The 14,539-nt window shown below is 34.1% G+C and overlaps 1 protein-coding gene and 1 long non-coding RNA gene across 2 annotated transcripts; one reads left to right on the forward strand and one right to left on the reverse strand.

The window, feature by feature from the left end:
* On the reverse strand, nucleotides 84–2,928 carry LOC109213601 (putative clathrin assembly protein At1g03050). Its single transcript, XM_019377418.1, has 3 exons — nucleotides 2,652–2,928; nucleotides 1,797–2,525; nucleotides 84–1,500 (listed from the first exon to the last, which is right to left on the reverse strand). Exons 2-3 carry the CDS (start codon nucleotides 2,434–2,436, stop codon nucleotides 380–382), a joined length of 1,761 nt encoding a protein of 586 aa, XP_019232963.1. The 5' UTR covers nucleotides 2,437–2,525; nucleotides 2,652–2,928; the 3' UTR covers nucleotides 84–379.
* LOC109213608 lies at nucleotides 4,888–6,818 on the forward strand. Its single transcript, XR_002066040.1, has 3 exons — nucleotides 4,888–4,995; nucleotides 5,606–5,705; nucleotides 6,500–6,818. It is a non-coding gene; the product is annotated as an uncharacterized LOC109213608 (long non-coding RNA).

Below are 14,539 nucleotides of genomic sequence, written 5' to 3' on the forward strand. Positions count from 1 at the left end.
TTAATTTATTATTTCTTATGATGTAAAATGCACCCGTATGTATATATCAGCTTGAGTAACCACTTTAAACTGAAGAAAGAAAAGAAGGAAAAAGAATAAGGTGTCACTAGCAATTTGTTTTAAGAAAATGTCACACTCTGTACACAGATAATGGATCTTGTCTACATGTAGTTTGCAGTTCTCATTTTTCAATATCGTAGCTTAGTTGACTTTCTGAGAAAGCTGGCAATGCAGACATTGATAAGATGTGAACTTGCACCTCTTCTTTCAGAATGCCACTTTCTTTCTGTACAATTTCATGACTTGTCTTTGTACTGAGATACCGCTGACCACTGGGAAAATGACATTACATTGTTGTGTAATCTTATCAGTGAAAGCTTTAGAAGGTTTGCCTGTAACCACCAATGTTATGTGGGTAAGGGTTTGGTTGTGCCTTGGCTAATGCTACCTGTCCTTGCATTCCATTTCTCTGATATTCTTGCCACATTAACTGCTCTTCCACTAGCAGTCTCTGTTTCTTCTCCATCTCTGACATCTGAACATATGCTGGTGGAGCTATTGCCAGTGATGCTGCAAAAGGATCTGTGCCTGGTACGGCTGTACTAGCTCCCCCATTTGCAGTTGGAGGTGCAGGCAATGCTAACATTGCTGGCCGTCCTGCTGAGCCAAATGCTACGCTGCTTGCACTTCCAGTAGCCACAACACCTGAGCTGGCTACTGCCTGTGCCACTGCTCCTTGTTGGTACATGCCATCAAGTGTTAATGTGTCAAATCCTCCGGGAAAGGAAGCTTTCTGGTTTGACAAGTGGCTTGCGGATTGAACCAGTGCTGTCTCCCAATCTCCTGAATCGTTGAATGCTTGCCATGGTGAAATGCTTGTTGTAGGATTGGTCGTTGCTTGACCACCATCAAACAGGGCTAAAGCCAGTTGATCTCCATGTTCTTCCGTAGTTGGAACATCTTCACTCAAGTTCAACAAATCTCCTACTTCTTGGGTTTTCACCACTTCTTTCTTGTCGTCTTCCTCTTTCTTTTCTTCTGTTTCTTTGGGCAATACCTCTGGTGCTGGTAATGCCTTAACTGCATTCATGTCCTCTTCGGGTTCAGTTTTAGTTTCCTGCTTTTCAGTTTCTTGAACATGCTCAGTAGTTGGCTCGTTGCGTATTGCCGCCTTCCTGGTCTGTTCTCTGAAGGACTTTTCTCGTATAAGGTCATCCATGCGCTCAAGTTTCTTCGGTGGAATGATCTCAATATCTGGATATTCAGAAGTGCGTGCAAGTCCAACTGTTTTACCCCAATCGTAGAACTGCTCGAGCTCCTCATATTGCTTATTAATTCTGAAGAAAATCTCGAGAACTTTTACAGAGTCGGGGATTGATAGTTCTATGAACTTATCAAACAGAATAGTTATGATTTCTGTTAAATCATAATGTAGCTGGAAACTTTCCTTCACTAATGGATAAAGAGCCACAATCACGACTCTGTTGTTCTTTGCCAAACCTGAAACATATAGTGGAATTTTATATTTAAAGACTACCTTTAGAAAGGAGTCGGTAAAATACGAGCAAGCCCTTATGGTTTTTATAAGATGTTAACAAAATTCAAATTTTGTTAACCTCATTTATTATCTTCTCATCATTTCTTTTCTCTTCATTTCAGCTACTTTACTTCTATGCTAATTCTATATTGGCATTTGATATTCATTACTTATAAGATGCATTGCTGATTGAATAACCAATATATTTATGAAATTGACAAGAAATATTAAAGCAAAAGTGGAGTTAGGAAATACTAACCTGCAGGTCGACAAGCCAAGAATCGCTCTAGGAGCTGCATGAGATGATGAATCCTTGAGAAAACTCGATCATTCTTCATTTCCCTCAAAGGAGTGGCTTTTACCCCCTTGGCATTATGACGAGCCTCTTCTTCATCATCGTTGTATGAAAATGCACTGCGTTTTCCCCTGCGGTTTTGCATCTTAAACTCCAGGTGTTCATCAAGGTACAAAGCATATGATCGTACAAATGCAGAACAATCCCAGGAGTTAGATCTTGAGTCACGAAAATCAGACATGTTAAGAAGCCTGGTTCCTCGCCTTGTGGCAAAGAAAATCTCCTCCTCGTAAGACGGATCACCATCAGAGAGCAGCCTATGGATCAACATGAGTGCCTTAAGCGCCACAACCCAATTCTTGGTCTTTCCAAGGCGTCTGGAAATGAAGCTAACACATGCACCAACATAGGCTCGAGAATAAGAAGTTAAGCTTAGAATCTCTCTTATATGCCTCTCCTCCGGTGGGTACTCTTCGTGTCGGGTCACCTTCACGATGGCTACTTCAAGATCGGACAAGGAGGCACTGCTCCCAACTTTGGCCAAGCCTATGCTCGTCTGGTCCTTCACTGCCCCAATTGCTTTTCTAAGCGTGCTTGGAGCCATGATGTTTCAGACTTGTAAGTCTCAAAAATATTTTAATATACTGCTGATTATTTTTCTCTTCAACTATTCACAAGGATGGCCGTATTAACCTGAAAGAAATGAAACAAAAACAACCCATAATGACTTCAAGATTAAACATGCATGCATGGTATGTTACGTAAATCTCATAAAAAACAGCAAAATAATTGAAGTCATAGTAGAACATTATTTTACACCTGTTATACTGCATTTTGTGGTAAAACGGATGGAAAAGTAAGAAAGATTCAGTTTTGCAATGAGAGAATAATTCAAAAGAAAGGAGAATTTACTGGAGTTGGAGAAAGAAGATGAAAAGGGAGAAAATGAGGTATGTGCAGCTCTTTTTTCTCTCTTTTCCTGATTAAAATTTTCGCTTTCTCCCTCTTGTTTTTCTCTCTGCTTGAGTTGCTCCAATAACCATAGAAATACCCTGTGCTTTAGCAGCATATTTCGGGAGGCTAATGGAAATATTTTCAAAACAGAGTTACCACTTGCGAATTTGTGATGAATGAAAATTCTCTGTCTTAAACATTTTTTTCCCCCTCGTTTCTGAATTTCTGTGAAGAGAAGAATTTTAATAAAAATTTTAAGGCAATACCAATTATTTTGGAGATGGACCTGACTAACTCGCTTAGGATCGATCATCTGTGACGTTCTCTGTGTGCCACTGTATTATAATTACCATACTTGTATTATGTTACACGTGATTTGATAGAAAATATAATATATGAACAAAACTTAAAGAAAAATAATGGAGCGACACAGAAAGACATAAAAATGAGAAGAAAAGCGAGTAAACATTTTTATTCAATTTGTTCCATCTTAATTTTGTTTCAGGCTTTTTAAATATATTTTTTCTATCATAGATTTAATTGAAAAAAGATTTCGGGCGTTAAACAACGTAATTCATGTTCATGGTATATATAGAAAATGCAGAAAAGGTATTATAGATCTAAAGCGAACTGAAGGTATGTTCACGGGAATTTCTGTTTACGCATGTCATGATAACTCATGGAATAGGATTCTCTTTAATTTGAGAATGTTGAACACTTGAACTCTTTGTAATTGTTGATAGAAATGATTGGTGTTCCATTAATAGCACAAGAAAAATTAAAAGAATGAAAAATTGAACTTATACCACTTTCTACACCTCTTGAAAGCTTATTCTTTACAGCAGTATCAAACTTGACCAAGTATAATTTGAATCACTAGCTTGTACGCATCTCGATCTATTCACTAGTTATTTCTCTTCCATGCCTACGTATCAAGATTTAGGGCAAATGAAAAGAAACACAACCTTTTGTGTATATTGAACTTGTGTCAATTTCATCTACCTCTATTCCACACCCTTAAATGCAACTAAGCTTCTCAAGAGAGGTCTTAAATACTTAAAGGTACGTTGTATGTATTTTCTTATTTAATGTACTTGAAAGTAATTGTATATTAATAGGTGAAGTAATAGTAACTATCAGATATTACTAGTGAGATCATATACGAAATACTACGGTTCTATCAGAGTAGTTTCTTTCTAAATATTTGATTTTTCAACAAGTATATTTTAAGAAGTGAAAATGGCTAAATATACCCTTCTATTTTCTAATATTGTCTACATCTTATCTCGGTTATACTATCCGGCCAAATTTATCCCTACCGTTATACTATCCGGTCAAATTTACCCCTACCATCAGCAAACTTTTAAAAATTATCCCCGAGTCCCGCTACTAAAAAACTTTCAAAAAGCGTCCAGAGCATACCGACCGAAATTGGTCAGAAAGTAATACTGACCGGAATCGGTCAGAAACAAAGTAAACTGGTCGAAAAAATCAAATAAAAATACCCACCGCAATCGATCGAAAACTGTGGTCCCATAAAAAAGAAAGTTTGCTTTATCTGACATAGTTGAAATTTCCGACCGACTGCGGTCGGAAAATGGTCAATCTTTGACTAAAGCCTGGTCAGACTTGCATACTATCTACAAAAGAAATGATTCATTAAAAAAATTATAGATACCGACCGATGCCGGTCGGAAATTTTAATTTATTTTTTTCCTCCCTGTGTCAATTGTTTTTTTATAATAAAAAATTACTTTTAATATAATTATAAAAATATCGACCGAAATCGGTCGGTATTAGTGGTCTAAATGGTCAAACACTTATAGATTATTGTTGCTTACAATCTACATATATATAACATCCTAAATTGTATATATACACCACAGGAAAAGAGGGCTATGACGGTATTTAATCAACGATATGTGAAATAAATATCGGAAAAGGACTAATTTTATGACACTTATTTACAAATATCGTAAAATCAATGACATTTGGTAAGAAATGGCACAATTATTGTGACCTTTAATTGAAATGTAGCTATATTAGTTGGTATTTACTGACATTTATAACTAATGAAGGAAATTTGCTTACATTTATAAAATATATTAAGTGTAGGGGCGTCTGCTATTTTATCTCAAAAAACCCTACAAAACTTCCCCTTTTCTCAGACCCAAATAACTGATGCCGTCGTCTCGCATTCATGAAATTGGTAAGGTTCTCATGAAATCGCAGCAATCTTCTAGGAATTTTTGCCATCTTCTTTTGGACTCTTTTCATATACCTTTCTAGCATTAGGATCAATTTATCAAAATTCAGAGTCGGTGCTCAATTAGCAGATACTACTGATTATTCCTAGATTGTTCTTAGATTAATTTAGAACTCTAAACATGACAGATACTGCTGATAATTCTCAAACTTCTAATCGAGGTTATTAAGGCGCGATGAAGTATTTTTTTTTTCTCCTGTGATTTTTGTTCTATTATGTTAACTGGATTAAATTTCCTGCCTTTAAAATGGTTGTAACCTTTTCTTTTATTATTATGTATTCAAGTTTGTTGTGGTTGCTGATGATTGGTTTAGGAAGTGGTAGGTAGGATTTATTAATGAACTTAATATTTCTTTGCTTATGTTATTGGTAGTGGGGTGTTGAAATTGATCAATATGGGGATACAATATTAGTATCTACTTTATTTTTTACTTTTATGTCACTTTGTATTTGCAGTTTCTATTAAATTTCAGTGGTTGGTTATTCTGCTAGTGAATTTTGTCTTTTACTTATTTCTAATATGATTCTTTTACTGTTCTGTTCTGTCCACCAGAGAGGACAAAGCCTTGGAATTGTTGCACTAGATAACCATAAGCTCATTATTCATGAAGGACTTGCAATGTTGGATCAAGGAGATGACATTCTGCTTTTCAGTAAGAATAGGATATTAGTACTATTTATAACTCCATGAGAAATATGACTTTTGCTGCATGATCATTAGCCAAATATGGTTTGTGAATTCGAGTTGATTGTGGTTCTAAACCTTGCAGGCCGGTCAATAGGATCATCTCCTTCAATTGGGATAAATAAATATGTAGTTTGTATTACTTATCACTAAATCAACACACTAGCATGATTATTAGCACTGAAATACTCTACTAACAAGATTACCGTGAAGGTGTTCAAAATGACTTGCACTAGGAGCAAACTCAAGGGTCGTCATCCTTGTCAAAGGTTATCTCTTCACAATATCAATGAGATCAAGAAAATTCTTGTGGCTCACTTGTGAAATATATCAATCTACGACAAATAATTTTAACAGAACATCATGTATACTCTACAACTAAAATGTCATGCTTATAGTTAAAGGGAGTAGGAAGAGGAAAACGACAAAGAGAACTTTTCCTTTTGTGTTGCATTTATTTTAACTGAACAGATGTATGTGTGTTCAAGCACCTTTTGCATTTTCTTACTTTATGGATCACTTGTTTACATTTGTGGCTTGTGTTTCTGGAAGACTTGAAGTTTTTTATTGTTTTTTTCTTTTTGATAAGTAAGTTCATTGTTCTTCTTTGTTTGTATGATGGAAGTTTATAAGTTGCACAGGTTCTAACATTCCATGTGATATCATTTGCCATATAATTTTTATAGAAGTTGCGTGCTAACTGATTTTTGTTACTTGGTCTTTTTTAACTTCTAATTTATGCCTTTATTGGATTTATGTTAGGTTGATATGCAAAAATTAGAGTCAAGAAGAGGACAGTCCTATGCAAAGGGTGTTGCCATAGAGATTCAAGTTGCCTCTTTGTACGGAGGCTCACTAAGTGAACTGTTGTGAATCAGTGTTCTTGTGGTCGGCATTGGTCTTTATTTATAGTTAGCATTCAGCTTGTTCTGAAGATGAACAAGGATAAAAATTTATATTCTATGAGAACTATTACCGAATGATGGTGTAAGATTTGAAAAAATAATATATAAGTGACCCTTTTGTTTTAATTCAAATTTCTTTTGTAGGGTATGATATTGTAATATCAAAATTATATGAATGACTGAAATGTATGAAAAGCTAATGTTCTCTATGTATATAAAGAAAAAAAGCTGTTGACCAAAGATAATTTACCGACATTTCTATATATGAAGAAATGACGAATAGTATTTGGTGACATTTCTTTATATGTCGCAACTTTATTGAGCTTATATTCAAATAGGTGACATTTTGATAAAAGTCCTTGATAAGTGTCACTATTTATTTGCCTAACATTAATTTAAATGTCGGAAAATTCTCCACATCGAAATTTAGGACATTTGATATAAAGGTCAAATAAATGTCGGTAAATGATTTTGTGACATTTATGTGACTTATGACGACATTTAAAAAATGTCTTCCTAGTCCTATTTTCTTGTAGTGATATTTATACACACACATACATGTGTGTGTGTACACTCTCCAATTGTATGATTTGACCGAGTATATGTTGTTGTTGTTACAACTTAAGTTTTAATATAGCACTATATCTTATAGCAGTATACATTTTATTTTTAAATAAGTTACCGAGCGAAATCTATCGCTATTAGTGGTCAAAATGGTCAAACACTTATAGATTAATTATTGTTACTTACAATCTATCTATCTATATCTATATATATATATATATATATATATATATATATATATATATATATATATATATATATATATATATATATATATTCTTCAATTGTGTGATTTGACCGAGTACATGTTGTTGTTGCTACAACTTAAGTTTTAATATAGCACTATACATTTTGTTTTTAAAAAAGTTACCAACAGAAATCGGTCGGTATTAGAAGTCAAAATGGTCAAACACTTATAGATTAATTATTGTTATATATATATATATATATATATATATATATATATATATATATATATATATATATATATATATATATATATATATATATATATATATATATATTCTCCAATTATGTGATTTGATCGAGTATATGTTATTGTTGCTACAACTTAAGTTTTAATATATCACTACATCTTATAGCGCTAAATATTTAATTATTTTTAAATAAGTTTTAATGTGGAGGAGTACACTTAGAGCTTGCCACCGAATGAACAAGGCGAGCGAGCACTCCTTTCAGACGAAGAAGCGCAGAAGATATGATTGGATGTTGTCGGTGGTCCTAAAAAGGGGATAGCATATGGCCCCAGAGAGATAACTTCAGCGCTACAGGGCTGGATTGCAAGGTATAGGGACTTCCGCCCAGGGTGAGGCAATTGATAGGTCGATTTTCTCGTCTATGGAGAAGAAGATCACAAAGCTGACATCAGAGTTTGAAGAGACAAAGGCTAGAAAACAAAAAAGAGATAAACAATTTGATACCTTTCAAGTTCAGCTAGAAAAGAGGGACCAACAATTTAATGTCCTTCAACGTCAGCTGGACAATCTTCTTGCTAGTGGTGCTTTCCCCATTTCGCGGTCTCGTGAGCCCCCTGATGTTAATCTTTCTCGTCGTGATCCTTCGAACAATACCGACAATGGAGCTTCTAGTAGTGGAGATGAAGATGATGTAATACAAAACACTCATTGAATGATGTTTGAACTTTTAACTTGTGAAACATTTTATTATTAAGTATAATGTTTTGTTAATAAAGTTTAGTGGAGATGGAGATGATGTTTTGTTAGTAATATAGTTTTGATAGTTGTTATTGTTGTTGTTATTATTATTATTGCTATTGTTGTTGTTATCGTTGTTATTGTTGCTGTTATTGGTTGAATGACAACAATGTAATGCTGCCATTATAAGTGATTGGTAGTTGGCAGGTGGGGCAACTATAAAACAGCTGTATTCTGCCAAAAAAATACCCAGAAAACCAACGCCTGCCGATCGAAGTCGATCGAAAATGTTCATTTGATTTCTCAGAAATTTAATTTTATCGACTGACTTTGGTCGAAATTTTTGATTTTAAATATTAAATATTTTAATAATACCTACCGACTTCAGTCGGAATTTTTGATTTTAAATTTTAAATATTTTAATAATTTCCACCGAAATTGGTCGGAATTGAACAATTTTAAAACAAATGAATAATTAAAATTCCGACCGAAGTCGGTCGCTAATTTAAAAATAATTAAAAATTATATTTAACAATACCGATCGAACTCAGTCGGTAAGATTATTTTGTGTCAGATAACTTGGTCGAAGTGCGTTGACAATTACCGACGGACTTCGGTCGGAAATATCTATTGACTACGGTCACTCCCCAATTGCGACCATTCTTTTTTCGACGAATTTAAAATGGTCGGAAATCGGTCGGTTTTTATTCGTTTCCGACCAATCTCGGTGGATTATTCTGGACGTTTTTTGATAGTTTTTTTAGTAGTGTCTGTCAGGTGACCTAGAATTTCCGAAATTATTTTAATTAAGTCACTTATTCTTCTTCTAGATTCACTATTTTCGAAATAGTTGGCATTTAAATGCTTTCTTAATAATTGAAAAAAAAATCAGAGAAAGAAATATTAAAATAATACAACGATTAGTAAACAAAGTATAGTAAATTGAAGTATATAAATTAGGTAGCTTGTCTAAATTTCAAAAGTATTTACAACACCCAAACTTTAATGAATTCGTTGCACCAAAGGTTAAACTTTGCAAGTATTAGTGATAGAAGTTAAAGTTCCTTGGAGACTTTACATTGTTGAATTTAACTTTGCTTTAATCAAATGTCTAAGCATTATGCACTCTTAAGTTAGTCAAACGAACTCTATACTAACCAAACAATAACAAAATATATTTGAATAAACATATACATATAGAGGGAGCTGCATATAGTACACAACAAATAGGCCCACTGAATTCTGCAGTGTGTTTATGGTTGAAAAATAAACAAAATTTTAAACCTATTCCAAATCCATTATCACAAGAAGAGAAGTGGGTGCAATGGTAATTAAAAATATCCATGAATAATTTGTATAGTCTAGTACCTTTAGCATTCACTTCAATAGTAATTTCTGAAAATAGTGGAGCACGAAGAACAACAAGCGATTTAAATAAAAGAAGATTGGGAGATTTCGGATTATCTAATTGGTCAAGGGATTATTTTTAAAAATTTGCCGATGGTAGGGATAAATTTGACTCGACAGTATAACGATATTGATAAATTTGGCCGGATAGTATAATGGTAGGGATAAATTTAACGGAATAATATAACGGAGGTTAAATATAGACAATATAATATTCAAAAATAAAGGGGTATATTTGGCCCTTTACAAGAACAACCTAACCAGAAAAATTTGATGATGGGACTATGATATGATCAATATAGGCCATATCATGAGGTGTTTTAACCACTTAATACGAACTTCTAGTGCTTTATAGGTAAAAGCTAAATTATTCGTGTAGAGATGTGTAAGGATGTTTTTTTTTTTCATTTTAAATTGAGCTTGAAAAAATAAACTCTTTTGATGACGAAAGCAACTGTGTTGAAGTGCTTTTATATTGTCTTTGTTTCTTCTTCTTTTGAAGAGCTTATTAGGATTTTCAAAAGAATCGTATGCAATTTATGAACGAGTTCACTCTCAAATAGAACATAAGAAATATGACTGATCACGTCCAACTATGCCTTATAAAAAGGACAATGCGGACGTTGCAAATATAACCTGAGCATTGTGCCCAGAGTCGAATCCACAGAGAATTAACCTATCAATCACTATCTTTAGACCTACTAAACTCTTTAGAATCAATTTCCCAAACGTTGAGAATCACAGTTGATGGTGTTTTTAATAACTAAGATTAACAGTAACTAATAGCTGCAAATTAAAGATGCTAAGTTGTAAACAATAATGAGAAAGCGCTAAAGTACTGATTTCCCCTATTGATGGAATTCCTTCTGTTTATGTTTCATACAAATTCACCAACACATTCTATCAATCATGAACGCTCTTCTTACCGTAAATTTCTCCCGAGTAATCACAGTAATTTACTAAATGCACTCTTCCAAGATACACTAGCTAGCTTTATTTATCACAGTTCACTTAAGATTGCACCCAAGGCTTTGTTATTTCTAATCCCGCCTTTAAACCCGCAGTTATATATCCCTCTTATACTTTGGGAGTGGTGTTGTTCAACATTCACCTAAATATGCACTCTCTCCCGAGTTATGCACACTAAATAGGCACAGCTAATTGAGGACCCTGTCAATTAACTACAACAAACACGTAGTTGAACAAATAGAAATTAAACTGGCAAACTGTATTCACATAAACAAGAAGTTCATCTCTCAACAGGTTCCATCAAAACCCTAGACAAAAGAATTAGCTGCTCATGACTATGGGTAAATAAACTAGAACAATATTCATAATCATAATTGCAAGAAAAATTAAAGAAGAAGAAGATATGATATTTTAGGTGATCTCTCACAATTGTTTTGCTTGCGAAAATATTCTCCAATACAATCCCTGCCTTCTTTGGGCGAAGTCTAGTATTTAAAATAGGGTTTTGGGCTAAAAATCCCGTATTTTGCACTTAAGTCCCTGAACTTTTCCGCCTCTACCGTGGTTCTGCCGCGGTCGCGGTCAAACCGCGGCCACACACCTTCTCTGAATCTCAACTTGTCCGCGACAGTCTTCTACTGTGGTTCTGCCGCGGTCGCGGTGGAACCGCGGCAGTCCTTCTTCAGGCCTGGCTTGAGCTGCTTCTCTTGGTTCACTTGGCAGAATTTTACGATTGGCCTCTTTTTCCCCATATTTGATCCCAAAAGTACTCCATAGCCTTCTCTTGTCATATATCAACTGCAAAGCATGAAAAGCACTAATCAGAACATTTTGTTATCACTTTTATCATCAAAACTATACAAGAAGGTGGTTATTTAGGGCCTAATTATAGTTAAATTCACCTATTATCAATGATAAACATAAAAAGAAAGTTTTGTCAATCTGCTGAAGAAGATGTCTTCGCTTGCTACAAAAGTTTTATACATATGACGAAAATCAAGAGTGTTGAGACTTGAGTCTTGAAGTGCTTTTTGTCTTTGTTTTTCTTCTTCTTTTGAAATGCTTATTAAGATTTTCTAAAGAAGCGAGTGCAAATTGAAAATGATTTCACTCTCCAATAGGACTTGCATGTGAAACATAACAAATATACCAAACAAAAGAAAAAAAAAGTGCTGTCAATTTGGTTGTGTTTACTAATGTGGACAATAACGAATTAAAAAGCTAACAGAATTTTATTTCCAGCCAGAAAACTATTTTGGCTTAACTTGTCTTCCAACCTCATCCTAAAGACTGGACTTCTCATATTAATCTTGGGAGAATTGCCAGCTCAATCTAAGTTGTAATTGTATAGACCTTTATTGTTTAAGACAAAACTCTTGACCGTTCAATAGAGAGTTTCAAAGAATTCGTGGCATGTTGATGTTATTACGAGTGGCTGTGTAGCTTATTAGCTAGAGGTTCAACCAAATTCAATATTTTCAACATAGAGCAGGAATATATATATATATATATATATATATATATATATATATATATATATATACACACTAGCATTTTAAAAATTATATATTAATTATGAACCCATTCAAAAGTGTAATAAATTGAGTGCTTAAAATTTTAAAAGTTGAACCCGTCAGATTCAGATCCTGAATCTGCCTCTACTTGTTACTGGGACGTAAAGACAGTGTAGAAACTAGAAACTGGGCTTCTCGTGAATTCACTTCAATTTACATCCAGAATTCCACGGTAGAACATTTGGCAGAGTTACAGATGACCGCAGGAATATAAACAAGTTTTAAGTCACATGTATAAGTTGCATAAAGAACTTTGCCACCGGCCGCATTACAAATTAAACTATCCTGGTTTTACCACAGATTAATTTGCAAATTCTTGATCTGGAACAAGCCAGTCTATATATCCGTACTTGTTGACTAAAAGGCTTTCATAATTCAACGGTGGATCCGGTCATCGTGACCGGGTTCTTCTGAACCCAGTACTTTCGACATGGAGTACAAACTTATGTGTAAAAATTCATTAAAATTATAAAAAATAATAGATATGAACTTATAACTTTAAGAATATAATCGGTTAAATGCTAAAAGCCATATGTTAAACCCATAAATTTAAATCCTGAATCCGTCTTAGTTTTCTGCAACCTTCTAGCTTGAAGCTTAAGGTCTAATTAAGCGAAATTCATCATCAAAAATCAATGTAATAGTTTAATTAGATAAGAAATAAGGTCCAGAACCACACACAAAAAAAAAAAAAAAAAAAAAGTTAAACTTTATTTGTCGTGAAATCAGTGTCTTTATGTGTTTTAGCAGCTAATCATCGGATCGAAAACAGGATATATATTTTGGTATTATTATCCCTCTCGATTAGTTTTTATCATGAAGTTAACTTGAGTCTATCAAAGGGTGAGCTTCCTATAAGATACCTAGGAGTCTCTCTCAGTACAAAAAGGTTATCAGTTACTCAGCGTAAGCTACTAATTGATAAAATTATTGGCAGGATTACTAGCTGGACATCAAAGTTCTTGTCTTATGCAGGGAGACTGCAACTCATTAAAAGTGTTCTCTTCTCAATACAAACTTTTTGGTCTCAAATTTTTACTTTACCAAGGAAGTTGATACTAATGATTGAGAGTGTATGTAAAAGGTTTCTCTAGACAGAAGGTGTTGATGTATCACATAGGGCACTTATTGTTAGTAAACTGTATTTGTAAAATAATTCTGGACAATATAAATGAACATAAACAGAAATGAAAAACAGAAACAGAATTCTAATTCGAGCCCACTGAATTCACAATGTTTCCTTAAGGAATTTAATCCGCTCCTAGTACCCAAGGTTATGGATTATTTCCTCCCAGAATAGAACGAATTGCACACTGGTGTAGTGGTACTTCAAACCGCAGTGTTTCAGCGAACACAAAGTTCGGTAGCAAATCACACTTACTGTTGCTTTCTTTGAGGTTAAAAAATGCAGAAGAAAGGAGAAGAACTCAGAAAATTCGTATGGAAATTCTGAGCAGAATAGTCTTGTATTTATAGCCAAAGTTGGGCTGAAATCTGAAGAGGTGCAACTCTTCAGAATGGCTGTTTATGCAAAACGGCCACATCATAAATGCCATAACATAAATGGCTATTTACTCAACAATAAAGAGGGAAAATTAAAGAGGGTAGTTTAATTTTCAGTTACACAACTGAAAAACGGATTGGATTTAATATTAATATTTATTTTAATATTAATATTCTGTTATTAAAACAAATATTTAATAACATTTCTGTTAATATTTTACTATTAACAAATAAATTTGATTAAAAATTAATCAATCAATCGATCATTTGACCAAATCCGAATCAGAATCCGAAGCCGAAGCCGAAGCCGAAGCCGAAGCCGAAGCTGAGCCGAGCGAGCAACAACGACGACGGCGCGAGGCTTGCCTTCTTCTCAACTCTTTAAGAGATAGAAGAAGAGCAATTGCTTATATACCCATAAAAAACCTCTTCCTCTTCCAATATGGGACAATGTCCCTTTGTCAAGGGGGAAAACTTAAACTTTCACTCAAAAATTTCATTTTCCTCCATTTCCTATTCACCCTATTTTAAGCATATCATATATTTAAAATCCCAACAATCCCCCACATGAATGGGGAATGGCTATATCACGAAAATATGCATGAAAACTGTGTGATTTGCAAGCAAGGATTAATTGCATCTGGATAAGTAGGTTTCCTTTTGAACTTTTCGTAGTGAACTTATGTCAGATATACTCGGTCAATC

Source organism: Nicotiana attenuata, chromosome 2 (genome assembly GCF_001879085.1).
Source record: "Nicotiana attenuata strain UT chromosome 2, NIATTr2, whole genome shotgun sequence".
Taxonomy (NCBI): domain Eukaryota; kingdom Viridiplantae; phylum Streptophyta; class Magnoliopsida; order Solanales; family Solanaceae; genus Nicotiana; species Nicotiana attenuata.

Coding starts and splice junctions, on each gene's coding strand:
- LOC109213601 (XM_019377418.1), bottom strand. CDS start 2,436: ATGGCTCCAAGCACGCTTAGAAAAGCAATTGGGGCAGTGAAGGACCAG. Junction 1,501..1,796: donor CTTGGCTTGTCGACCTGCAG/GTTAGTATTTCC, acceptor TATATGTTTCAG/GTTTGGCAAAGAACAACAGA.